A 27,887-nucleotide genomic window follows, 5' to 3' on the forward strand; every position below is an offset into this window, starting at 1 on the left:
CTGAGGCAGAAGAATCACAAGTTTGGGCTCAGCCTACAACTTACTGACTTTGTAAGACCCTGTCTCAAAACTTAAAAATAAAGGTGGGGTGTGCAGGTTATATCTCATTGTGAAGGAATTGGGTTCAGTACCTAGTAACACCAAAAAAAAAAAAAAAAAAAAAAAAAGCAAATTTAAAGAACTCAACGTCATCTTTTAAGACACACAAAGCATCAGTTATACCAGTAGTAGGTGTGTCTTTTCTGTTACTTTGGGTGTCCTATGATTCTATGGGCTCTGATACCAGAATGCGTTAGCAAAAGTATTCATTGCAAGACCTATAAGTTCCCTTATGGCAAAGTCATTTGTTTCTTAGATTTCTTTACAGAGCCTAAAATAGTAATGTAGACAGCAGATGAGAAGTGAAATATTGGATGAACAAACAGCTTTCTTTAGGGACACAGTGGTGTAACAGATACGCCTGATTTGACTCAGACAGCATTTTCTTCTTTGGTAAGTCCTTTGATCTCACACAGCCTGGAACAGAGGAGAAAGGCCTTAACAAATTGTTTTGAATGAATAATATTCCTTGGCTAAGGGTCTGGTCCCCATAGATTAAGGTCTATAACTGTTGGCAAAAGTAACAAAGCACAACAAGGACATTATTTCACTTAAAATCTCCTGAATGGATTAAAAATGCTCTGGTAATACTGTCATTCATAGTTCATTTTCCACCAAAGGTTCCACAAATAAATAGTGCTAATTACCTGAAATGTTATAATTTTATAGCTGTCAAATAAAGTACCGATGAAATGGCCAAAGTTTAGAGAAGGAGGTTCTGGAAAATCCTAGGACACTAATCCAAAATTGCATTTGAGCATATGAATAGATGCATCTTCATTACAGTCCATTGAAAGCATGGGCAGCTGAACTATGAGCAATTCTAAAGGAGAAAGTAATGAGATTTCTTTCAAAAATTGACATTTGAAGCTTATGGTGTATATTATGAATAAGGTAAAGGACACTTAACATTGGATAACTACACTGGCATTATGTAAATCCTAAACCATACATTTTCACAAATAAAATGATACGCTCCATAGATGTGTGTATATGTGAATGGTATTTATAGGAATACACAATTTAGTGGGGAAACAGAAAATAACAGGAGGATTTTCACATGAATTCCTCACACCAAAGGAACCAAGTGGCCTTAAGAAACAAGCTATTTTCATGGCAGCAGACGAAAGTCCTGTTACCTCTTTTGTCCTCCCATCAGGCTGTTTCAGGAAGCATTCCTGATTTCTCTTTCACATGAAACATATCCCAATGAACTTACTCATGTAAACACAATGTGGTTTTCTTTTAAAATAAGCCTTTACTCAATATATCAACAAGGTACTGTATAGTGTAGAGTGAAGTTTGCAGTTAACAAAGTGTGCGACATGGTAGGTCTCAGAGGATGTGTGATCAGAATCTTCCAGCCCCTCACAGTCCCTTGTCAGAGAGAACACACTAAACACAAACCAGAAGCAAATCAACATGTAGTTCAAACAATAACAAATCATCAGGATTAACTCTCAGTGAATATAATATCAGTCCCGTGGGCGATACACACTGGGGATGCCTCACCTTGTTTTAATTGCTAACAAATCTTACATCCCTGGACACTTTTGAATATGCCCTCATGTATATTTGTGTGCACACATGTGGGTGTTTTATACTAATTAAAATGCTTATTGCAATGGCCTTGCTTTGTGCTCTTCTAGTGGGTGTGCAGCTATGAAAACAAAAACTACAGGAAAAGAATCGGATCTGTCTTAACAACAGCATCATATACATACAAAACTTCCCCCATCAGTGAAAAGCTTCTCTCATTGCCAGCAACTGTCATTCAGTCTTGCTGAAGATACTGGAGAAGGATACAATCTAGGGTTTCCTATCATTAGTATTTTAACATGAAGAAGAGTACCAGGCAAGATTCACAAAGATCAAGAACTGGGAATTGTGTTTTGCATATGATTTTTCTCAATCGGACATGCTTTTAAGCTTTGCTTTTCCACGCTGGCAAAGAAAGGGACAAGCAAATGTGTTATTCTCATGTTGTAAAGTAAAATGTAATGTCTTCTGGCTATTGGTTAGACAAAAATGCTATAAACAAAAACAGCAAAGATAATTAACCGCTTCACTGTCAAAGCTGTTCCAGATGCTGCAGCTGAGGTCTGCTGGTCAATGCAACACCTGCTCCCTGCAGAGGACAAATGTGCCTTATGTTTTGATGGGAAACTTTGCTCCCAACCTGAGGGGCTTGTCTTCCCCAGCGGAGAAGGAAGTTCTGATTTACACGAAATGACTAAGACCATTACGGTCCACATGAGTAGGACACGGAAATGTAATATCAGCTACTTCATTATGACTTTTTCTCAGACTGCTCATATCACACTTTCTGTTTATAATCTCAGGGGGAAATGTCTAATATAGTTTCAATAAACATCTGGATAATTAAGAGATGGCATTATTTCTCACAAGGGAGACTGTTTCCCACTTTGTAAACACAGAACATAGTTCGAGGAACACTGCTCTATGTGGCCTGTCATTTTCCCAGGCAGCATGGTGGCACTGCCTCTGATGTCGCCATGATTACACATCTCCCCCGACAACAGAGCATCAGTGATTATCTTGGGTATGAGTAGCTATCTATTAAAACTGTGTGACCATAGGTATGCCTTTTGCTTTTGGAATTTCATCTGTACAGTGTGACAAGAGTCAAGAATATCTCAGCTGGTCAGATAGTAACAACTTCTTTGTAAGCCAGCTTTGTCTTAGGACCTTGGCCTGCAATGTCAACCTTGACCCTTGACTAATCACATCAAAACACATAATAATGATAGCAACAGAGGCCCAAATACAAAGCATATGTAGCTGTGAAACACATTCTTATGACTTAAATGCCAAGGTAACATCCATGAGGAAGGGCTGTTCAGCAATCTTCATGAGATGCATTAGAGATCAGAGCTTTCCGTGACGTGCTCTCTATCCAGGTGTAGGTGAGAGCCTCAGGTAGGTTATTACAAACAGAGCTCTGATTTTAATTGTAGCAATCTTGGCCATGTTGCACACAAGATCAGAATAAAGGCTGTGATTTGGTTCCATCTTTTGAGGAACACCTGCTAAATGGGAGACTCTTTCAGGCCACTTTAAGTATTTCACATGACCGAGTCTCCACAGTACCACATAAAGCCCAAATAACTCTGCAAATCTGACAAAATATTATAGGAAACTCTCCATTCTTATTTTTTCCTGGCCCAAAGCAAAGAAGTTTGAACAGTTGAAGATTCCACCAGAAGTTAAACATACAATACAAATACATGAAAATGATTATTCTGTGGCTAACAGAAATTAAAATTGTCAAAAAAGTAAAAGTACCACATTTGAACACAGTTTTATCTACACAGCCAAGGGGAAGAGGACAGTGGAAGGGAACTCTTCAGCTACATACACAAAGCCCCATGTCATTGTCCTGATTTCTGATGACTTACCGATCATCCTTACAGATTGTCTTATTCCTTTACTGTGTGGACCTATCTTTAAAACAACAGCCAAAACCCTCTAGCTAATAGCCTAAAATGGAAACCAGAGTCACTTTAGAATTAATTTAGATTAATCCATCGCTAAGTTCAGCTCTACTGACTGCAGTTTCAGATCTTGCGTCTACAACTTTATAGCTTCAGTTATATTTTCTGCTTACTCTGAGGGATGAAGGAGATTAAAACATATAAATTTGGGTATATTATTAAAGAAAATAAAGCTCTTACTATAAAGAAAAACTTGCATAGCATTTTATACCTAAACCTTTACAAAGGAGACATATCACAGTTTTATTTTGCTGTGAAAGAGAGAAAGCAAGATGATGGTGACACACATTTCATGAGTCCCTAGAATAATGATCAGTTGTAAATAAAATATGAAACACAGAGTGAAATTTCTCAATGTAATTTTGAAATGAGTTTTCCAAGGCTGTATTTTTTTTAAGTGATGGATGTGATCTATAGCCCTTCTATATCTAAGGGATGCCAAGGATTAAAGTAGATCATTTCTATTTTTTAAAGATGGATGTACTTCAAAACTACCTAGTAATAAGCAAAAACATCACACTTTTTCCTGTGCCTTCTGCATTTAGCCCATTAGCTCAGCAAAATTAGGGAAAGCCTTAATTCTCTGACTCGCTCATTTTGTATCAGTGGTCCTGCCAATATAAGGTTAATTAAACCCAAATCAGAGGAACATCCATGATTGAAAAAGAACAAATGGGTTCCATCGTGGAAGAGAATCAAAGTCAATCCAAGGTGAAAACCTGGTATTGCTTTCAAAAATATGCATTCTCTTATCTCTGATGTGTCTTTATCAGCAGTGAAAATTAGTATGCATCTTAAAATGTAAGACTACATTTGAATATGTTGTGCAACCCAAACTGATATCCATATTTTTTTTGAAATATTGAGCAGAGGAGGAAAAAAACAAAGGTGGCACAAACAACTTAATTACAAAAATATATGCAAGATGATTGGAAGACAAGAATTTGGGAAGGGGTACAGGTATTAATTCAAGCTATTTCAACATGACAGTAATGAAGTTGGTTGATATAGTATAATAGAATCACTCATCAATCTTTTTGTCTAGCAGTAATTTTTTAAGTAACAAGTCATTTTAATATATTCCAAACACTATTTCTTTTGTTGGTCTGAATATCATGTTGATATAGCCTCAGTGAAACTACCCAAATAATTCTTGTTATCAAAAATAATTCCATTCAATATAATTCTTCCAATTATTTTATTATCTTCTTCTAAAAAAGTATTCTAGAATATATCTCTGTTGAATGTGATTCAACCTGACATATGATTTAAATAGTGACACGCATTAAGGGAGTTTTCTTGCTAGGACTGATCATACATGTCCCTGAACATGACTGAAACCATACTCAGGTCTCTTGCTCTGTTATCACCTAGGACCAGAGAAGCATCAAGAGTGGTTTTTAAATTCCAATCAGAAAGCCAACCCCTCGGTTTTAGGATCTTTGCCAACCTCCTTTCGATTATTTTGAAACTGTCAGGTGGGTTAACTTATCTCATGGGAACTCATCTCTTCATGTTCTCTGCATTTCCTGCTCTGGATCAAATCAGGGTAACTACCTTCCTTCTTTTATTAGGTGATTTTTTTTTTCTTTTTACTTTTCTTGCAGACCAGGAGGTATAGAAATAGCATGAAAATATCTGGGCCATTTCTTGCTTTACTCATATTATTCTTCTTACCCTAAGGAGTCCATCTGAATCTGCCCTTTCACCTGATCCTCAGCTCTAAGAAAGAAATTCATTCTGACAGCGCCAACAGCAAAGTGGTTAATGTGCATCATAAGGAAGAATCATTCGTTCTTTTGCCTTGGCGTTGGGTTCTCATTGTACAACCCTGTACAGTACTTCAGCAACTATTTTTTTTAAGATTTAAAAAGCAAAGAGTTACAAAACTGTTTGTAATTAACTTGAAATAGAAAAGATAGCACTTTTTTAAATCCCATTATATAGTACACCGTATAAATTACAGAGTATTCAAATGCACAAATGCATTTGTGTAACATTTATCAAATGTAATTTGCGTGTCTTTATGTGCACACACATGTGTGTTCCCAAGAGTTTGGTTGTCCGCCTTGCTGTCACCAGGCATTTGGCTGTTACGTATGGCAGTGCTCCAGGTCTGGCACGCTGCTGTTGCAGTATCGCATGTTGTTGGGGATATGACAGTCTGTGTAATTAATGCCCCCATTTGGGGTGTAAATGGGCTGCAGTCTGAAATCTCCTTTAAGGAGCTGATCATTATTTAAGGAGACAATCTGAAAACTTGTTTCTGTCATCTCCAGGATGGAGTTGTCTTTCTTGGTACCTGCCTCACAATAGTCGTCTTTCCGCCGGCCCCGGTTGTATTTCCACTTCTGGGAGGTGTAACGCCCCTTTTTGTGCATGTGCCAGCAAAAGATGCTAAGCAAGACCACGAGCACAAATATTACCGCGCCTCCAATCAAGCCCGCCAGCAGAAAAGGGGAGCCCATGCTGTGGGATGTGGTCTGCTCATGGCTAGAAGCAGTGTTGCTGCCATTGTTCAAATAGGAGGCATGGGTGGTGGCTTCCGAACAGATGGTGTCTTCCATGGCACGGTAGTTAAAAGCATCCAGTGGCACTAAACAAATCCGATAGGTGGATTTGGGCTCTAAATTAACCAGGCTCAGGTGCTGCTTCTCACCACTGACAATGCGCTCCTGAACAATGCCCCCCACCAGACTGTGGCCCATTTTTACCCAGGTGAGTTTGTACGCCATCACAGTAAAGAGAGAGAGCCAGCTGACTTGAATGGAAGTGTCATTCACAAAGTGGATGGAGAGCTGGATCCGCTCAGAAATGGGTGGAGTCACTCTTTCTCTGCCATCCCAGTCTGGAATGGTGGGAAGTTTGGTTGCAGTAGGAGCTAGAGGTGTGTGGCTTCTGCTCGGGGTTGGAACAGAGAGTGTAGGAGATTGAGTCACGGGGGAAACTGTACTGGGGGCTGGGGTGAAGATAGGCAGGCCTGGGGTGGTGGTGGGACATGACAAAAGATTCATATTCAACTCCCTGACAGCCATCCCCCTGACTTGTTCAGGACCTTGGCACATGAATCCCCGCACGTTGAGAGACGAAGGGATGTACTTGAGCCATTCCGTGACCCATTTAATACTGCAGTCACAAAACCATGGGTTATTCCGAGCAGTGAGCTGCTTCAGGTTGGAGAGATTATCAAAGACACCTTGGGTCAACATTCGCAGCTGGTTGTTGGATATATCCAGCCGCTCCAGCTTACGGAGATTGGAGAAGGCTGTCAAAGGGATGTGGTTTATCTGGTTGTCCTGCAAATAGAGCCGGATCAAATGCGTACCTGGAAGATCAGGAGGTGGGTGGGAGAGCGAGTTGCGCACTATTGAGAATTCCTTGAGCTTGGTGAGATGGCTGAAGGTTCCTTCAGCAATGCCCTTGTTGGTCAGGAGGTTCCCATCCACAATCAGACGCTCCAAGCTCGTGAGGTTCTGAAAGGCCATGTCTGATATGACAGCAATGCGGTTTTCGTCTACTCTGAGTTCCTGTAAGTCCACAGGAAGGCCAACAGGCACACTGCTCAGATGGTTCTTGGACAGAAATAACAATTTGAGACTTACAGCTTCCCGGAAGGCCCCATCCTCCACCCCGACTGTGGAGATCGAGTTGTCATCCAGGTGTAACTCTTCGAGCTTCAGGAGCTGAGCAAGAGCAGCTCGGGAAATGGTCTGAATGTTGTTTTCCTGCAGATGGAGGACTCGGACATTCTTGGGAAGGTTCATGGGGAATTCATCCAGTTGGTTGCCATAAAGGTAGACCGTGTGCACGGACTGGATGCTGTGCAGCTCTGCAGGAAATCCAGCATTATTAATTTGGTTGTTGTGGAGGTAGAGTACGGTTACGCCCTCCGGGATCCCAAGAGGCACTGAGGTCAAGCTTCGCTCATTACAGTAGACAAAGTTCCTGTCACAGCGGCACACGCTAGGGCAGGCTAGGAGTTTTGACACTTGTGAATAGAGCCCCAGGGAAATCAGAAGCCAAGATTTCAGGAAAAGAGCCCCATGGCTGGGCCACTTTGTAGTCTGTAAGCCCATTTCTGAAACACAGAAACGAAACACAATGTGGCGGGGAAAAGAAAAAATAAAAACCAGGCAGGAAAATCAGAACGGGCAGGGTCCTGCCAAAGTCCAGAACGCTGGCTAGAGAGAATGTCCTGAGGGCCGATGTTGAAATAATCTTCCCAATGTCTCTGATCTCATCAGCCTATGCTGCCTTCTTTGTTGCTGTGCTCCATGTGCAAAAAAATTCAATAGGGAAAATTTTCCACATAGGCAGCGGGTGATGGCAAACTACCGGCCTTTACAGCACTCGCCCAAGTCAGGCGGACAGAACTCCCGTCTTCTGCTGGGGGTCAGGCTACTGATCTCGTGGTTAAGCGCAAGCTGCAATCTGCTGTAGGAAAGGAGAGAGAAGACAGTACGTTAAGGGCAGTCATAGAAGAATGACTGATATAAATATAAGCCTTTGGAAAGCAATGTGATTGAGACCAACTAAAGGGAGTTGGGTTAGAGTCGAGTAGTAGTTTACCAGTAATTTAGTTGAAAATGTATCCCAGAGATAAACACTTAAAATATCGTCAAAAGATAATGGTATTATTACTTCACATTGTCAATAATCGTGTTGTGAATTTTACAACCTCATCAGTATTTTCTCTTAGTAGTGATTTGCATATCCAAATACAGAAGTACAACATCACACTGTGGAAGCCACTGAAAAGTGGATAATGATCACTTACAAAATCCAGTTGGTCACGGTGTTGCTCAAGATGCATTTGGGACTTGAGCAACTAGCAAAACTCAAAGAAAAAGGCTGAAGCCCTTTTGTAAAGTTATGCATCTTAAAATTGGGGACTAATTCACATTTGAAATGTGTTCTTGTTAAGAAATTCTTTCAAAAACAGTACATTTCCAAAAACATTTATTATACATGGTGCTTCACATCCAGTGAGGCAGAAAAACGGTAGCTTTGTAAGCTTCCGATTTTTCTTCAAATGTCCTTTGAAATTCTGATAGAAAAGCTTATTTTTGTTTATTAAAGAATTTTAGAGAATAAAGATAATAAAAATTACACTCATCATCGAGATATAATCATTATTTTAACTTCCTTTTTCTATGTACCATAATCAAAGTAAATATTTTTATTTATGTATTTATTTTTTGCCTTTTGTTTTCCTAACAATTGGAACATTTTCCATGTCAATAAAAAATCTTTTTTCCTTTTCTTCTGACACTAGGATGAAGTATAACAAATAAAACACACAGAAGCATGCATAAAGGTAGAGAGAAGAGTTCTCTTGTCCTGTCTCGCCTCTCTTCCTCTTTGTCTTCCTCCATAATAGCATACACTTGAGTTACCAAGGAAACTGCCCAAACTCCCATCAGTGGCACTTTTCCTCTGATCCCCTCCTTTGGGACCTCCAGGTACAGATGAGCAGTGTCACTGTGATCCCTTGAAGAGCTGCCAAGCTCATGATTGAGAATAAATTATTTTCTAGCACAACAGCCTTCCTGTCAGTGAGTGCTTTCTTGGGTTCATATAGGGACTTGTAGCAAATTTTGAAATGATAGAAGACAATTTGTAAAAGTAAAGGCAATCTACAAGAAGCAATCACGCCTTCTTACTCCTGAATGTGTTCCATTTGTTTTTAGATTAGAGAAGTAAAGAAGTTAATTGAAAGGTGACAGATTTGATTTTCCTACCAAATGCGTTAATGTGATAGGACATGGGTATCCGCAAGTCCCTTAATTCTCACCAACACACAGAAATTGAAACGATTTATACTAAAATCACAGAGGATATATTAGAAATTGTTCCCTTAGCTATCTTTAGAAATATAATTAAAAGAGAAAAAAAAGTCACTGTAAATGTTCTTTAAATGTCAAGGATAACATAATTTTTTTCTATAATTTAAAAGATTATAGACCACTTTAAATGTCGTTGATAACCAGAAATGGTAAAATTCATTTTGCTTTTGATTCCTTAGAAACTTTTAAGCCAGAGGAGAAGCATTTTACCGAAAAAAACAAAGGAACATGATGCTTTCTTTAAAGAGAAGCACTAAAAAAAAAAAAAAAACCTGTGCAAATATGTATCTTTCATGTTTTGAGACAGGGTTTCACTATGCAATTCAGGCTGGCCTTAAACTCACTTTGTGGCCCAGGCTGGCCTCGAACTCACAACAACCCTACTGTCCCGGGCTTTGGAGTGGTGGGGTTATAGGCATGTGCCACTGTGCATGACACAAATATGTATTTTGCAATGAAAGTGAGTCATTTTTTCCAGAAGCCATCTCTCTACATGTTTAAAGGACAATTTATGCAAGGAAAGATTCAGAGGAAAAGTGAAGTTAACCCCATCAAACTGATGCCATCCTTAGCTCAGCTTTGTAGGCATTTTAACGATTCGTGCTATCTTGCTGCTCAAGTAGAATGTCTGCGCCAGCAGTCTGAGCCTGATTTGAAAAACTGGTACACAGGCAGAACTTGGGCCCAGAATATGCATATTAGCAAGAGTCCTGGGTGGACACATTAATATTGCAAAAGCATTATCATAAACATAGTGATGGCCTTAATTAATCACTCCTGTTTTGATTTATTAAATGCAAAATAAATGCAAAAGCGTGTCATATGATTCTTAAGAGAAAAGGCAGAAGATGTACTAATCCCTTTTCTCTCCAAGAGATAATCTAAAATTTCATTTTGCATGTAAATTACATTTCTATGTGGAGCAGTATAATAATCGTATATGGCATATAGCTTATGAAAAAATGTTTATTTTGATAATAAGCACAAACTTCTAGCAGAAACTTAAAGACTTACTTGCAATCAGAGCGGCCCACTTTCATAGAGTAATTAAGAACATTTAGTCTTCAGAAGAGGTAGTAAAGTAACACTAAAAGAATAAAATATGTTTTTGGGTACAGAATTCCCCAGGAACCACTATGGAAATCAGTGTGGAGATTGTTTGAAAAGCTAAAACTAAAAATTCCATTTAATCTAGTCATCTAAAAATTCCTTTTACTCCCATTCTAGGTATCGTCCCACAAGAGTCAAACATATCATATTAAATGTTACATGCATATCCATATTTATAGCAGCACAATTCATAATAGCTGAATCTTGCAAGTAGCTTGTGTGTCCATCAGATGAATGAATAAAAATATTGTGATATTTACACACAATGGAATATCACACTTCCAGTAAACAGAGTCAACTGTAGTCTTTTGTAGGAAAATGAATGCATTTTAAAATCTTAATGTTAAGTGAAATAAATCAGACAGACATGATTAAATACTAGTTGCTTCTCTTATATGAGAATCCCAACATACAAAGAATAAACTAAAAGACATATAATAAGAAGGAGGGAGATAAACTTTGTTCAAATGGGAAGAGGATGGTAGAGGGAAGGGACCGGGAGAGGAGGGTAAAAAGAATGAAAAGCAAAATAATTAAGATGTGTTATGTGTATGTACCAACTTCCTATGAAGAATAAAATCATTACAAAATGCAAACATGAACTTGTAAAAAATTTAAAAAAATGAGAAAGAAAAGAGATGAAACTCAGCTCAGAGAAGGAACAAAATTTAAACTACGGAGCACTTTCTCTTTTGCTTTACATTGAATATTTTGCTTCTAGAACGTAATGATTCCACACTTGCTAATTACGAGGCACTTCATTTATGGATCTTTAAATTTGCAGATAAGAACTGTTTTATAAGATGACTTTGAAATATGGAGAGCAAACATCTGTGTTCAGTTTGTTTTTTTCTTTATTTGTTTGAAGATTTTATGGAGTATTTTTCCTGTCTTGGACACTAGAAATTGTACAGAATAACAAATTGAAGGTGCCACGTAAAACCAGAAACTTTCATAGAAAGTAGGGAAAAATTTCAAAAGCTTTCACAGAACAAATATTCTTTAAGGACAACCCGCAATTGTTCTGCCTGTGTAATAAAGATGATAGTAACAGCAGCAGTTATCACAAGCATTTTTACTTTAATTCTTTTCACAGGAAAAAGGCTCGAAGTAGATAAATCATGTAAAAGCTTTCTCAAAAGTGTTTCTCTTCTAGTGCTGCCTAGTAAAGATTTTTCTCTTAATTAATTCCAGAAGTCTAGGATTCCAGGAGCGCTTAATAAACCCAGGGTATAAAAATTATAGGACAGAAAATAAGAATTGTCAATAAGTATTGCCAACCACATAAGACTGTAGATAAAATATTAGTGGTTTAATGGTCCAATAAAATATTAATGGTTTCAGCATTGTTGGGATTGTGTCAAGACAATATACTGCAAGACATGGTACAAATGACCAATCTCAGACAATCCCTTTCTAGGATTCTCCTAGAAAGTTTTTCAGCGTCCTGTTCCATTTAAATTTCTGGTGTTAAGTGATCAGTGCTCAAAATCAGACCCCTGCAGGTGCAGAATCCACGCAACTGCACTGCACTATGAATGTGTGTTATAATATGAAAACATGAGAGCAATTTATAGATCTTCTGCATATTTGCACATTCCTGAGTACAGGTTGTAAATATCACTCATATGACAATCAAAGTTTTATATTTTTCTGGCCAAGATGTGGTGGTTAAAAAGGAATTTGGAGGTTCACAATTATAGTTATCACCAACTTGAAACCATCTTTCTTTATCGTTCTCCTGGACCAAGTCTGTTTAAGTTTCTGATTAGACAAGTATTTTTCTTTCCCAAGTCAAAGAGAGGGAAAGAAATTGGAGGAGAAAGTGAAGAATGGGAGAGAAAGTGAAGGAAAGATGGAAAGAAAGGAAACACTTTATTTAAACTGTTGACAACTTCCTGGCTCCAGTCAGTCTAGAATTGAAAATATTAAGATCAAACCAAAAGAGTTATGCTAACAAAGCACACAATACTGTAACTCAGTTTAAGAATCGTTCTCACAAGATTTCTAATTGGCTCAAACAGAGGTAGGTTTAGAATAAATGACCACTGCTATAGATTTAAATGTGTAAACTTTAAGCACACACTCACTATGACAACACACTTCTCTCCATTCACTAGAGAACTCCCTGACTGCCCCATGTACCGTTAGATCTGGAATTGCAAAAAAGAAAAAACAAAACTATAGCATTTTTCCGTATCAGCCACCACTCACAGGTACATTTGATGCAGAAGGTAGAATCACTAGTTGTCTTTATGCTTGGACAGCAATTTCTCAAAGTTATAGACTAGAGATTTGACTCTCCGTCCTGAACAAAAGTTAGTAAAGCAGAATTTTAGGGGAAAACAATAAATTGAGAGAGTCCCAACAAAATACAAAAGTACATGGTTCATAACAAGTTGCCTTCCCATAGCTCCTATGTCTATATTTATCAGTCCACTTCCAGGAGTAACAGTGCAATGCCTTCAGAATCTTAATTTGCTTAAATGAACATCAAACATCTCAAGTTTTATAGAAAATAACCAATTTCTCAGATTCTTATTTTCAGAAGGATTCTTTGCCATCATTTGATACAATAGTCTCCAGATCCTGATGATCAGCGTAGACACGAGGGGAAGGTGATGGAGAACGGAGGATTCTGCGTTTCACTTCTGCAAATACTAGTTCAGCTGGTTTCCTGAAGAGGCAAGGTGTGTGCAGTTTGTCAATTTTCCCCAAGAGCATCTGATGATCAACCACTCTACCATCTGTGTACCTAGCCACTCCCTATTAGGAGCTGCTTCGGGAAGCACCCAGACAACTGGTCTTACTATCTTCTGCATAATCAGTAATGAGTTGTGGAAAGGGCAGAGGTCCTGGAATCAATTAGAATTTAGTACTGAGCTCATCCCTTCCCTAACAGCAGGATGATGACAACTCAGTTTACCTTTCTAAACCTCACTTTCTTCGTCTCAAAGTGGCTATTATTAGCTGTGTTTATAGAATCGTTGGGAAGATTTGTATTGATTAAGCACAAAGCAAATTGATTTGAGAGAGGTCGAGAAGACATAGGGAGCAATGACAGATGGAGCCCAGGGACAGATGACCTAAACAGCATTTTCACCTCCCAGTAATGCTACTGGAGCGATTACCTCAATGTGCCCCACAAAATACACACAAAAAGAGGGGAAATAATAGTATCAATCTCCCAACAATTTATAGGATTGTAAGTCACTCAGAATACTGAACAATGTCTGGGACACATTCCTAACATTGATCATTCCTTTTAGCTTTAAAGGGCAACAGACCTTCCTGTACAAGGAAGCATTTTCTTTCTTTTTTTCCCTCTCATCAGGTAGAGCTGCTCCTCTTGAATCCATTCAATTTACTTTCACCTTTCATTCATTAATACTAGTTCTTTCCTTTGGTGACACACAGATACCTCTTCTCATCCATCAGCCCTGAAACTATGTGGCCACAGTCATTAGTTCCATCAGTGTGGGAGAGGGTTAGGACCTAAAGCAGGTACAGGCTGAAAAGTCTTAATACATTCTGCCTCCTTGCAAAGCTCCACACAGGGAGAGGCTGGTCAGCATTTGCTGTTGGTTATTTCCCCAGAGCCCACAATAGCACATGGCATGCACTCAAGAACCATTTGTAGAATAAATGAACGAATCAAAAAACGACCTCTAGGTGATTGCTTTGTTTGAAGAGGCAGTCTGTGAAAACTCTTCAATGTCTTCCATCTGAGGTCCCATAAGAAATCACTGAGATAATATTTCAGAACAGCTTTCGAGGGTTTTAAGCTCTCCTAAACTATGTGGACAGATTGAACAAGAGATAGATAGATGGATGGATAAATAGTCCCCAAACATAAAGAAATTAGACTTAGTAAAGTCACAGAGCATGAGACTAGAAAATAACTGCAGTTCCTTCAGAACTATAATACCTGCATAAAATAAAGTGGAATCCTATGCTTTGATTAACATACGATATTCAAAATACAGCATTGGGATGAAGCATTATCACAAACTAGTTTGGTAAGAGGATTGCCAGTACCTAATGCTTCAGTCTTACAATGGTTGTGAGCTAAAAAATATCAGGATTTTGTGATCTACCACACTGTTTATATACATACATATATAGTCACATAATAACAATAACTTTTAAATATTCACATAAATTCCCTATGACAGTTTAACTGAGCTTTAATTGCATGGCATTTTACCATCCCATATTGTTATAATCACTATAAAAAATAGGCTAGTATCTTTGAGAGATATAAAACAGCTTATGAAAAAAATAAACTGAATCCCAAAACATAAATATGGCCTACTTCCCCCCAAAACACTGCACCACATATGTAACAGACACAGTGTTTCAGAAAATCTTATGTCTCTTTCACAAGGAAAATGCAGATTCTGGTCTTCAATACTGATTAAGCCCATGTAATGAAATTACGCAGTGTATATTTCCAGGTGAATTATCTGGTTTTGAGGCTAAAAAGTGAACAATTCATTGCATAAGCTTATTTTGGTATCAAAGGTGTGCCTCTGAATATAAATGGCATGAAATTTCCTCCTGGAATAAATAAGCTTTTACCCTGAATCCTCTCATCTTTAGAACAGCTGTCACGCTGAGGTGTCGGGCTATGTTCAGGGGACTGACTATTCCTGGATGTGAGAAATGAGGGGGGAAAGAAACAGAAGAAAGATGATTATTCCTTACCCTTGACCCTCGCATTCTCTCAAGGACATTTTCTCCCTCAGAACATGACGAGATATGGTTAAGATCAAATCATTTCCAAAGCTTAAAATAAAACCCCAGAGGAGCCGCACTGGTTTTATATCCAGTAGAGCTGCACAATGCACAGAAGAACAACTCAAAGTAGAGTACAAAAAATATAGGACCTATTTTTAAGGTGCCCTTAAAAAACAAAACAAAACAAAGCAAAACAAAACAAAACAAAAAAAATTCTAGTGATGACTTTTTTCATTTGAATAAATTCAGAGATGTGTTCCTAGCCCATGTGCACATAACTGCTACCAGAGCGAGGGTGACACTACTGAAGAGTGGTTACAATAACATACACACTCACACACACACACACACACACACACACACACGCGTGTGCACACATACATCATAAAACAACAATTCACAAGAGCAGACAGCTTTGATTTACTTTTCAGCCTTTTTTAACCACTTTACATTTGGGTAACATAGAGTTGTGATTATCCCTGATAAATAAAAATAAAACCTAAGTACAAGAGAGCCGTGTGGAGTCTGGAATGATGAATTATACACAAAACACTGAGAGACTGTCATATGCTTGAAATGGGACTGGGTTCCTCAGTCCTCCAATGGCTACACTTCCAAGCTTGGCTCAAATGCAGGCATGGGTCCTCGGAAGCAGTTTAAGTGGCCAGTGAGGTTTCCCTTACGAAGTAGTGAATCCAATCATGAGTCTGTCTCTGAGACAAACCACAGGGCAAGGGAAAGACCTGAAGGCAGTGACTCCAAAAGTCCTCCTTTCCCGGTGAACCTCCATTTCCCTGAAAGCCTGTTCTCTGACCTTTATACAGTCCTGTAATTATTGACCATCTAATTTAGACTAGAATAGCAACCTCTCTCCAAACGCAAGGGTTTCTGGTCCACATTCCAAATCAGGTAAAAGGTATCAAAACTCTCTTAAAACTAGTATCTCCCATTCATCCTTCAAGAGTTACTGAGTGGCTACCATGTGTTGCAAAGGGGGCGGGGCAAAAGAGGAAGGAAAAATATTTAAAGTGTTTACAAAGCAAGAAAACAAAAATCAAACACTACAGTCTTGAAGCTCGAGACAATAGCACTGTGGACAACCTCACGAAAGAAAGGAACAAGGGTAGGTGGGGGCGTATGAGTAGTTGCATCTAAGGTGATCACGGAAGGCAGGTCGCTGCCTGTGACACCCAGTGGTTGAGATATTAGAGCAGGGACCCAGAGTGATAGAGGGCAGCGCAGAGGGAAGAAAGGCAAGAGCACAGTTCAGGCCTAACTGAGCAGGCACAGATGAACAAGGGAAGGCGGATTTAGCCATCTTTAGGCTGAAAATGGATGAAGGCAGAGGGCAGAAGCAGCCCCGACTGCTATGGATCGGGACAGGCATAGCTTTCCGAGGCTGTGGAAATCCATTTGAACTTTAATCTCAGCAGTGAAAGCCTGCAAGTAAACACACCCCAGCAGGGTGGGAATGGTGCGGAAGATAAAGATCATTACTTGGATCTGTGCAACACAGAACTAAAAAAAGTGCCTCCAGAAAAGAAGTAATTATCAAGTAGAACAGGAAATTTTACTGAGAAGAGGAGCTCGGAGAGGAAAAACAACTTTCAACTCCTGTCAAAATTCTCCAGTGTGTCTTGTCTCACAATCTCTCAAATACACCACACCTTTTTTTTGTTTTGTTTTGTTTTGTTTTTCTTCTGCAGTCTCAAATTATTTTTGGAACTAGATGAAGTATACATAATAAATAAAGAAATACAGCTTTGCGTAAACAAGGACTTTGATGACAAAGGGAGGTACCCATGCTGGGTAAAGATAACCACCTAATTAATTAGAAGGGTCTTTCCCTTTCAAGCTAGAGCCCTGAAGCCCGCCACTCTGCTTAGCATAATGTCCCCTGCTCTGGAGAAGGCACAGACCACCCACTGTTCACTAGCTAGTAAATTGCTCCCTACCTATAAATTATTCTGTGTGGTAACATAAAGCATTGGCCTTTATTTTCTTTTTCTGAAGTTCTACACATAGCCTGGCAAACGACCACGGGTAATTTGACTCTGGCGATAAGCTCCAAAGTTGTACAATCCAGGGTTTGACATGTTTCATGAAGGTGTCCTGGGCTGCATCTTTCCTGAGAGATTGCTCAGTCTCACTTCAGCAGGAGGCTACTGCGGGTGAGGGCAGCCCCCCTTTAAGGGATGCAGATGTCCCCCCTTGCTTTGATTCTATCTGAGGGCTGGTCAATGGCTTCTAGAACCAAGACTCTGCCTAAAGATTTCTTGGTCTTTGGGAGTCTCAAAGGTACAGGGATCAGAGGTATTTTGGGGTGAGACTTCAGGAAGCAAACCCTCAGTGATACAACCACCATAATGAACTACTTGTCCCTGGTGCTTCCTTAGAATGTCCTGACTCTCCAAATTTTCTTGATCATTCCTGAGAGAGTTCAGAGTATGAAAGTCATCTAAAAACAAAACAAAACAATAAAAAAGCTGAAACTGACCAGAGTCAACTGTCAAATATACGTGCTGATCAGGAAAAGGAAGGTACAGTAGGGCGGGGATGGTGAAGAAACAAAACATTTAAAGCATACACTGGCCCTTCAAGGCCACATCTTGAGTACGTAGAAAAAAGAATTGCCTGCCCCAAATATTCTCCTAGCACCCAAGGAGCCTTCACTTCATCTGACCTTCAGAGTTACAACAACTCTGAGTTTGTTCAAACACAGGAAAGGGAATGTACAGACAGTCGGTTAGGAATGGAAAGCCATGGGGTCCTGATGGAACACTCAGGGTAAGGAAAGAGCTGTGGGTCCAGGCTCCTTCCAGTACTTCATGAAGTAGATCTTCATGAAGATATAATAGAATCTGAAAAATCTAAAGTCAAATTAGCCAAGCCTTTGAGAATTCATAGTAGATATACTACACTAAAATGCTTTGTTAATGAAATTTATAGCTCTTCAAAAATTATGGAAGACCTCCTCCAATATATACATTTTTCTCTTCTCTCGATATAGTTTTGTATGTATGTTTCGTGCAAGACCTATGGATAGTGGTGACAGCACAATGAGAAGACATATCTATACAAAAAGTTGCATGAAAAACAGAAACATCAATAAAGAATTTTATATCCTAAGCACATCTTCAGCATAGAAGAAACCAAAAAAAAAAATATAGAGAACATTATTAAATAACTCACAAGTATCACTAGATTTGTTAGCTATGGACTTACCGAAATCAAATAAAAATGTTTCATCTGTTCATGTATTCAATAATCACATATGTAGTGGTCTGTTATGAGCTGAAATGTGTCCACCAAAATTTACTTGTTGACACCCTACCCTTTCAAACCTAGGAAGGAGATTATATTTGGAAGTGTAGTTTCTAAGACTTAACTTAGTTAAGTTAAACTAATTTCATCAGGGTGGGTTCTGTTCCAATATGTCCAGTATAAGAAGAAATCATGATACACATGTACATGGCAGAAAGACCATGGGAAGACATAGGAGTGAAGTCTATCTACAATCTAGGGAAAGGTCTCAGAAGAAATCAGTCCTCTCTATACCTTTCCTTTGGACTTCTAGTATCCTGGATTGTGAAGAAAACGAATTTCTGTTGTTCATGTCACCAGTTTGTGATATTTTCTCATGATGGTTTAAGTTAACATAGATTCATTTAACTTCATAATACAGTGAAAAGTACATAAACTACATCACACATTAAGAAAGGCATGCTCCAACTAATCCTGACAGGACATGATTAAGAAACACCCACTTGATGCAACGCTCATAGCTGATTGCAAAGCAAACTTGTTTGCAAACTGATGCCAAGTCTCTGTCTAGACTTCCACTTTGAACCTAATTTCGGCTTCCAGCCCTCCTAGGGGAATTTCTCATTCTTGGCCTAAACACTTTTCCTTACCCAGGTGCTGTGGCCCCACCCCTAGAAGTTCCAAGATCCATCCAGCGCCTATTTTTCCAGCTAGTGAATAAGGATGTACTATCCTCTATGGCAATCCATTAATAAAAACGAAAACTGCTGTAAAATGGTTAAGATAAGTAGTACTGCCTCCTGCTAATTGCTTTCTCAGACCCTAAAAATCCTTCAATCCTTTACTGTCCCCTATGCATGAATAGCTCTCAGATCTAAGTGTCTTTCTCTGGAGGAAAACATACCTGGAAGGAGGATGCATGAACCTCAGGCCAAAATGTGCTCAGATTCACATGATAAATAGTCGACTCTTAATATCTGGGTTGGGGAAAGTACAACAGAGAAAATATTCTAGATGACAACAAGCTGGTGCCCAGAGAGATGAAAACTGGTTCTTGGGAAAAGAAGATAAAAATCTTAAGACTTATGGTATATACTTCTATAATACATAAACACATACTGAAAAACATTTAAGCCATTTTCCTTGGCAAGCAATTCTGAACACAAATTGAGAGAAAGCCACAGATTACCATGCCTGCATAAAAGTTACAAAAGTTACTGACCTCTCTGGTTACGGAGCATCCTAAACCATGAGATATCATTTGCATTTTTTATAATAATCATATAAGATAAAAATTTATAAAGAAATAAAATAGAGGTCTGATTGGGAGCTACTCATGATCAAGTCTAGTTGAGGTGTAGAAAAGCCCATAAAAGCAAATCAGTTACAGCTGCTGGCAAATGACGTCAGAAGGGGATAGAGTAGGCAGAATTTTAAAAATCCTGCATTCCAATATAAGAAAAAAGAACTGACCATCATAATTGACACATTTTAGAAAAGAAAACAATGCTAATTTAATCAGAGGCTTCATATGCAGGCAAAATCCTGAGCTGTTCTTAAAAAAAAAAACCAGCAAATTAATGTACAAATAAGCGTGCTTTGTGTGCGAGCTATTGTTTAATATTTTTATGATTTCTTCATTTGAAGTAAACTCCTTGCTATTTGATAGTAAGTACACTCTAGAAATTTCCAAATGCATAGTCATGGTTCTATCAGCCTTAACTCTTGAAAAATTGGTAACTTACTGAGCCAAAGCCGACACCGAAATGGTGAGCACTCTCATATTTAGACAGATAGCGTTACTTATGGAAATTCAGCTCCCAATCTCCAACTCCACCGCGAGTTACCAAAAGAACATGTAGCTGAGAGGAAAACTAAATTCCAGCCTGACTTACAGGTGTTTTCTTTTGTTTCTGTTTGACTAGAGAGTGTGGGGGACAGGTGGCAATTTTTAACTGAGTCAGAAAAGTGTGAGATATTATCCATAGAAACGATGAAACAGCTCAAGCACATCGACAATCTGAATTATTTATCAGGTTCACTGCAGTTAAGCCCCAAAGGGGCGATGAATTCTTTGTGGCATCTTTCTGTGACCTGTGATAATTCTGTTCAAGAGTCACAGTGGCACCAAGGCACTGACAGCCAGCCTAGGAAGGGGAGGACACTGCTGTGCTCCCTTTTTCCTCTCCTATTCCACCCCCCTCTATTTCAGTCCTTTGCACACACACAGCGGGAAAGACTATTTTTTCTCTCATTTTCTATGGCCTCTTTGAAAGTATTTCTTTAGTGCTGCTCTGAACTGCAGCCATTTAGAGCAATTTAGTTCATCTGCATCCTTTTATCGCCTCTACCATTAGTCCAATTTCAAACACAATAAGAACAACAACAACAAAAGAATCTTGGTTTTAAAAACAATCCCTACGCCTATTTATCTTGCCTCTGATTTTTTTTTTTTTTTCCTTTCTTGGTGGAGTTTTCCAATGATTTCTGTATTTCTTCACCCATACCAATTTGGAGAAACAAATGTTGCCCACAGCAATCATTTATCCTTAAAATGTGACCTACTGTGAATAATGTTCAATATGTGAGTCAGGTGATAAAGTCAAGGATGCATTCCCACAAGATTTCAAGAGTCCTTGAAGCTCAGTCTAGTCAAGTAGACAACATTGACACAGTAGAGAAGATTTCCATACAACACATACACATGTGGAAAACACAGGAAATAAGATGTAAGAAGTATTTGGAAAAGAGGAAAGTATAATTTTACAGACATGACACGTAAGTTCTCCACATCATTCATCAGTATGAAAGGACATGGACTTCACTATATTTAAACTCCTTTTAAATTTTAAAACGTGTCACTGTTTTTCAACCCATCCCATCCCCAAAAGAACAAAAACATTGCATAAAACATTTTTTATATGTAGTAAGATAAGATAGGATTAATTTAGGAAAAATGACTTCTTGAGTTTTCCAGTTCATCAAAATAGATTCGTTAGCGTAGAAATAGGTACAGAATGAATATAGGGTTTCCTTGGCCACAGAGGCCAAAAGGCCTGATCAAAACACAAGGAAAAGTTACTTTTTGTTACTCAGAAATATGTTCAAATTTAATCTCTGACTTCTTATCCATTCTTCAGTCTGGTCCCAGGTTCCCAACATGGGACAAAAAGGGAAAGACTGGGGAGAGGACCTATCATCTTCATTCACAAATTATTCACGTGTTCTTAACTTGTCCTCCTTAGAAAGCTTCACTCTTTAATGAACAGTAAGACGGAGGCATCCTTTATGTGATGGTTTTGTGGTTATCAGTTATTCAGGCAATCTCATCATTCTAGAAAGTACAGGATGTAAGAGTCTTAAAATTTTCTTCGCTTCTTAATCAATGCCTGAAGATCAACTTTCTTTTCCTCTAGAGAGGCAAAGTGGCCTCTATATACTCTGCTCTGCCACTTACTTCAGTGGAACTGTGGTAGTTACTAAGTGAGCTCATACTAAATGGAGAGCTCCTGCTGAGAAACCTTCAGGGAATTCCGATACAAATCAATGCGAGTTTGCATCAGTACTTATGAGCAAGGAAGACCATGATGAAGAATCAATGAATAATTGAAGGCAGAAGATCATAAACGCCATAAATAGATGTATCAAGAAAATAATGTCCAGGCACAAAACAAAGAGAGGTGCTATTTGATTGGAGAAATCTGAAAGATCTGGACAAAATGCTACATTGGAGGTAAGTTTCACTTGGCCTTCCCATACTCCCCACTGAGTAAAAAGAAAATTATCTGTAGCCAGGGATTTGGCCCAGTGGCACAAGCACCTGTATGGCATGTGCAAGGTCATGAGTTCTATGCCCAGTACCCAAATAAATCAATGTTAGAGATGATCATTCACCTGGGATTATGGTGCCCTCAACAACGTACTTTTGAAATGATATTAATTTCATTTCTAAATAATAAAGGATCTCACGTAGAATTTATGGATATGAGAGGATACACCATCAATTGCTGACATCTTACAGGTTGCAAATCCATTCAGTTATCAGAGCAAAAGTCGCTGATGAGAGGGTACATTGCTAAAGCAAAATCATATACTTTTCATTGCACTCTCTTATAATAAGTGGACCTTTTGCCAAATTGTAATTCCCTGTGCTGAGCTTGGAGTTCCATTAAGCCACTCTTGCTCTGAAAACTCCAACTTGGCTTTGAACAAATCCTGAGGAAGACAAAAAAAGCATAGACTGTAATCAATCCTGATTTCTCCAATTTGTTCTCTGAGCTATAGGGTGCTTTAATGAAATCAGAGGTGCCCTCTCACCTTGCAAACCAAATGCTGAGCAGAGAGGAACTCTCCTGCAAGGGTCAATCCAATCACAGCACAAGGACTATTCTAAGGTTATTTTTAAGCAAGATGGGTTACCTTGAGAAAATGGAATAAATTTATTGTAACTTGAAAAACTACCTTTGTTGAGAGACAGCAAAGAAAACAAAAGTCTATAGGTATGTTTTGCAAATTGCATGCATACTCATATATATATATTTGTATATATTATATATATATATATATATATATATATATATATATATATATATATACTTGTAGAGGTTATATACAAATACATATGCAAATATGCTTATTGCCACCATACATCTGAACAGGTGCTTCACCATTCTTTATTTAACAAATAATATTCATATGTTTGGGTATAGTCCATTAAGAAAAGCAAGTAACTATTATGAAATGAGCCCTTCCTCTACAGAAAAGCAGTGTTTTTTTCTATATGATGATATCCTCTATCTGACCTCCAGAACTACCACTTGGAGAGCCTGGTATTCAGAACATCCCATGATGACTTGAAAGTACAATCTCCCATTTCTTTTTTTTTGCGGGGAGTATGGGGATCAAACTCAGGACCTCTTGCTTGCCAGGCAGGTTCTGGTGCCCTTGAGCTAAATACCCTATCTTCCATTCCTGAGTACTGCATTCCAGCTATGGGCATGCTTTTTGCTAGTGCTCTTTCTTAGCTACCCACATCTCTGCAGCTTTATCCATAACAGTAGTTACAAAGAACTAATATTTATATGGAATTTATCACTCAAAAATATTCTTTTGACACATTCTACTGATACCTAACAATATCTTCAGCTTTCATTGGTTATACTTTGTCAGTAACAAAACGGGAGATCAGGAAATATCAAAGCTTGTCTAAATCCCAGGTAGAGAGCTAGGGTTCAAAGCCCAGTGCTGGAACTCAAAGACTACTATTTCCTTTGGGCTGGCAAGGTTTTAGGATTTTTCTCCCCAGGCCATTACTCCATTGCAGTTTGCCATTCAACAGCTGTGAGGCAGCCTGCTGTCTTCCATTACCCAGAGGCTTGTGGTTTCCCCAGGGAATTGGTGATGTGGAGCACAATTTTAGTCACGGATGTCTGGCTGTGTGCCAGACCCTCTTTATGAGGATCACGCTGTGTCATTTGAAGTTCAAAGGAGCTTGTAGGCAATGCTGACAAATAGGTTCAACAATAGTCCGAGTCCTGAGTGAGTTCAGCTTGTGCCTGGTCCTTGGGTACCTGCTCAAAGCCACCTTCTGTTGCTGGGTCTCTTGCATTCTGTACCTCCATTCCATCTCATCCTTCACCTCCTTCTCACCACTTAGAGCCCTTTGCTTCCTGTTCCATCTCTGCCTTCCTTTGCCATAGTCTTTGCTTGTCATTAGCAAGAAGTTCTTTCTGTTAACCTTGGGACCCTCACCAACTCCCTCCCACCCTCTTGCCTACTCTAGGGTGGCCTTCCGTGTGTTTCTTAGTCTCAGTGACTCAACAGTACTTTTCAAATGTAAAATAAGAACAGTAAGTATCTTTCTGGCTTCATAAATGCTAAATGAGTCATTAAGCAGACATCCACTAAGAACTTATAGTACTCTATGCAGCACAAGGCACAAGTTTAAATTTCAGGCACACACTGGTTCTGCTTTGATGAAAAGCACGATTCTGTCTTCGCTATTCCCAAAACCTTCCCAGCACTGAAAATTCCAACAAGCTCCTACTCCATTTCTCCCTTTTACTTTAATGTCAACTATATTTTCTCTGTTTCTCATTCTCTGGCTGGGTATCACCCAGTTAACACTACCCTGAATTACATTTGAAACTCTTCTCTAAGCAGTCAGTGGTATGATTTCATAATACACAATCCAATGGCCTCTCAGCACTTCCTTGAACTGACTTCCCTGCAAAGACTAATACACCTAACACCTAACTCTCCCATCTGCAACTTCTCTGATGTCCTCTGTGAATATTCTATTTCTCTGACCACAGCTGATGGCTTCCCAACCTCTCAAATGTGCACAGTCTTCTAGTTTTATTCCCAAGCACTTTTTTCAATACATGCTTAAATGATACTGCTTCAATCTGATAAATCTAGATACCATATATTTAACTCAATTATAATATTCAGTCAAAATTGCAGCCTTACATCTCCAAACCCGTGAACAGTGACAGTTGTGTATTCACCTTCAACTTCACCTCTCACAGGCTCTTTGACTGCCTCCATTTCGACCAGTGACACTGACATTCTCTCTGTTTACCCATATGCAGAAGTCACGCCTGCTTCCTTTTTCCCCTTAACCCATCACCTAGATGAATCCCTCCCGAGGCCCGTTCTTCTGTGCAGTATCTCTTCTATGCTTCTCCATCAGATAGTTACTGTCACTCTATAAATGAGCCAAGGTGCTCATCTTCCCTAGAGAACTCAGTCTCCAATCTCCGGTAACACTCAACTAGTAACACAAAAGATATTGAAAATATCACTGTGTCCTTTACTGTACTGTCCTTCTGGAAACTGGTGTGAGTATCATTCTTACTTTTCCACAGCTATATGTAACCCATCTGTTTATTTGCACCTTAGATTTAAATCACAGACTGAATCGAACAGTTCCCTGTTATATAACTGAGGTTAAATTAATGTCTTCATGACTTGGGTCCCTTATTTGTAAAATAGGAATATAAAGGTGTTACTCAGCTCAAGAAAAAGACCAAAAGAGGGAGAAAGGAAGGAAAGAAAGAAAGAAAAAAGTAAGAACACAAGCAGTGAACTGAATGGCTAAAATACAGTTTAACAAGTTTGTTTAGTTGTGTGCCACACCAAGTTAACACTGCATCACTCAGCCCAGTGTGGTAGGGAAGAGAACAAACAAGCAAGCCTTACAGTTGGAGAAATCAGTGTTTCTTTCCCGAATATTCTAGTAAGTACCTGTGTTACATAAGAAGCCACTTAATTCACTGAGTCATAGTTTTCAATCAATACGTGGGACTGGCAATATCTGCCCTCCAGGGTTAATTTAACATTTAGGAATAGCAACACGCTGTGTCTTCAGTAAGTTTCTGACCACGGTCCTTGTGAAAAATATTCTTAACAAGGGCCCAAGGAGGAAACAGTCAGAAGGTGGCCGTTTTTGACCCTGGAAAAATATTTTTAACCTCCTGAGTCAAAAGTGCTTCATAGAGGCAAAAGCTGTTTGCTCCTGCTGCCTATATTAATCACTTCCTTGTCTTTGGGGCCAAATACCCAACACAGAAAACTTAAAGGAGCGGTATGCTTGGTTCAGTTTTCAGAGGATTTGGCCCATGCATGGCTGACTCCAGCCTGTAAATGGTATAGCAGAAGAGCTTGACAGAGGCAAGTTACTTGCCTCGTGGTAGAGAGAAGAAAGGAGCAAGAATTATGCTTCTTCCTAGCATATCTCACTAACAGTCCACACAGTCAGCAGTAGGGTTTATCTACTTATGAGTGCTTTGCCCCTATGATCCAATCTTCATCCCAAATCCCACCTCTGAATACATAAGACTTCTGAGAAACATCTTGAGACCCAAATTATAGCACCATCCTACTACAAAAATGTCCTGGCTTTGTAACTTCAGCCTAGTGCATAAAGGGAGAGTATGTTGTTTATGACTAAGCCTATCAGCCAACACTGAGTGGCAAAAAGAGTTGAATCCTGGATTCCAGAGCCCTGAAACACGAGTTATGTGGTCACTTAGTTTGTTTGAGCTTGAATATTAAAACTTTGCCAAAGAAGGTTTTTATAGTCAAGGTCTCTTTCACCTTAAGATTCCCCCAAGTCCCAGTGATGCGTGGCCTAGTGCTCCATGGTGTTCAATGAAAAATCAATTCTATGACCTGGAGAACTTCTCAGGCCCTAAAAATGTTGTCATCAAAAGCCACGGCCCAGGATGAATGGCGAAGACATAAGATATTCATGAAAAGGACAGAAAAGCCTTACTTTCCTGAATCTGCTCTCTCTATCTGGTATCATTCATGCACTGCAACCAAAAATTACCTGAAAATTTAAGAAAGTTTAGAATTCCAATTTAATTACTTTATTCAGCTACGAAATTGTTTAATTCCAGGATGAATGAAACGCAGCCAGACACACTTGTGGGTCCAAACACTAGGTAGGCCATTAATGAGCAAATGTTTAGCAAGTCATTTCACTTCTCTAATGCAAAGTCTCCTTACAACATAGCTGTAAAGATTAAATGAGGCCACTTATGCAAAGTTTTTACTCGGTAAATGGCCTGAATGGAATAAGTGCTCAATAAAAGGTAATCATTATTTTCAATATTAGATTTAGGCTGTGCTTATATGAAGTGACTAGCTGAACAGTTCTGAGTGAATCTACTAAAGTAAAATAGTGACAAGTGTACACAAACCAGTAAAGTGTCTGGAGGTCAACTCAGATGAATATCAACTGCAGACAGTTATGTTTATGACCATAAATAAATCAGTTTTGCTGATGCAAAAATTAACACCAAAATATGCCATCTCTGCAGTCCCACTCAACCATTAATAGCCACTGCATATAATTTTAAGCCACATACTGCTGCATAATTCACCAATTGCATTAGATTTCTACAGAACTAGTATAATTGAATGGGAAAGACCTATGGAGCTTTTGCTGAAAGACTAGATTTCTCCCGAGTTTAAATCCAATAAAGATCTTAACATTGACATTCTATTATTTCAAGTAGCAATCTTTTAACTAAGAAAACAAGACTGTCTAAGAAAACAAATGCAGAGTCTTTTGCTGTTCAGTTGGGAATGGCAGGAGCAAAATCTCGTAGAACAAATAAAGAAAATGAACTTAGGACGATCTCTTTCTTCATAAAGAACTGACCATCTCAAAATAGCTCCATTTTAGAAACACCCAGTCCTAGGGTACAAGAACCAGCCAACAAAGATGGAATGGTTTGTAAGACTCAAGAAAGACGTAGAAAGATCCAGGGTAGCACAGAGTCACTTATGAAAGATGTGTGGT

The 27,887-nt window shown here is 38.9% G+C and overlaps 1 protein-coding gene across 8 annotated transcripts in view; it reads right to left on the reverse strand.

The window, feature by feature from the left end:
• Window positions 1-1,334: 1,334 nt before the first annotated feature.
• Window positions 1,335-27,887, reverse strand: part of Flrt2 (fibronectin leucine rich transmembrane protein 2) — an 89,098-nt gene continuing 62,545 nt past the window's right edge. For 5 of the 8 annotated variants that reach the window (XM_005004857.4, XM_005004855.4, XM_063241124.1 and 2 more), the window contains one exon: window positions 1,335-8,048. In XM_005004857.4, the coding sequence (XP_005004914.1) occupies window positions 5,708-7,690 (1,983 nt within the window). In that variant the 5' untranslated portion in view covers window positions 7,691-8,048 and the 3' untranslated portion in view covers window positions 1,335-5,707. The remainder of the gene's footprint in view (window positions 8,049-27,887) is intronic. The other 3 variants (XM_063241125.1, XM_013155291.3, XM_013155292.3) reach the window with 1 other exon arrangement.

Source organism: Cavia porcellus, unplaced genomic scaffold (assembly GCF_034190915.1).
Source record: "Cavia porcellus strain 051 isolate PalLab524CR breed Dunkin Hartley unplaced genomic scaffold, mCavPor4.1 scaffold_31, whole genome shotgun sequence".
NCBI lineage: Eukaryota > Metazoa > Chordata > Mammalia > Rodentia > Caviidae > Cavia > Cavia porcellus.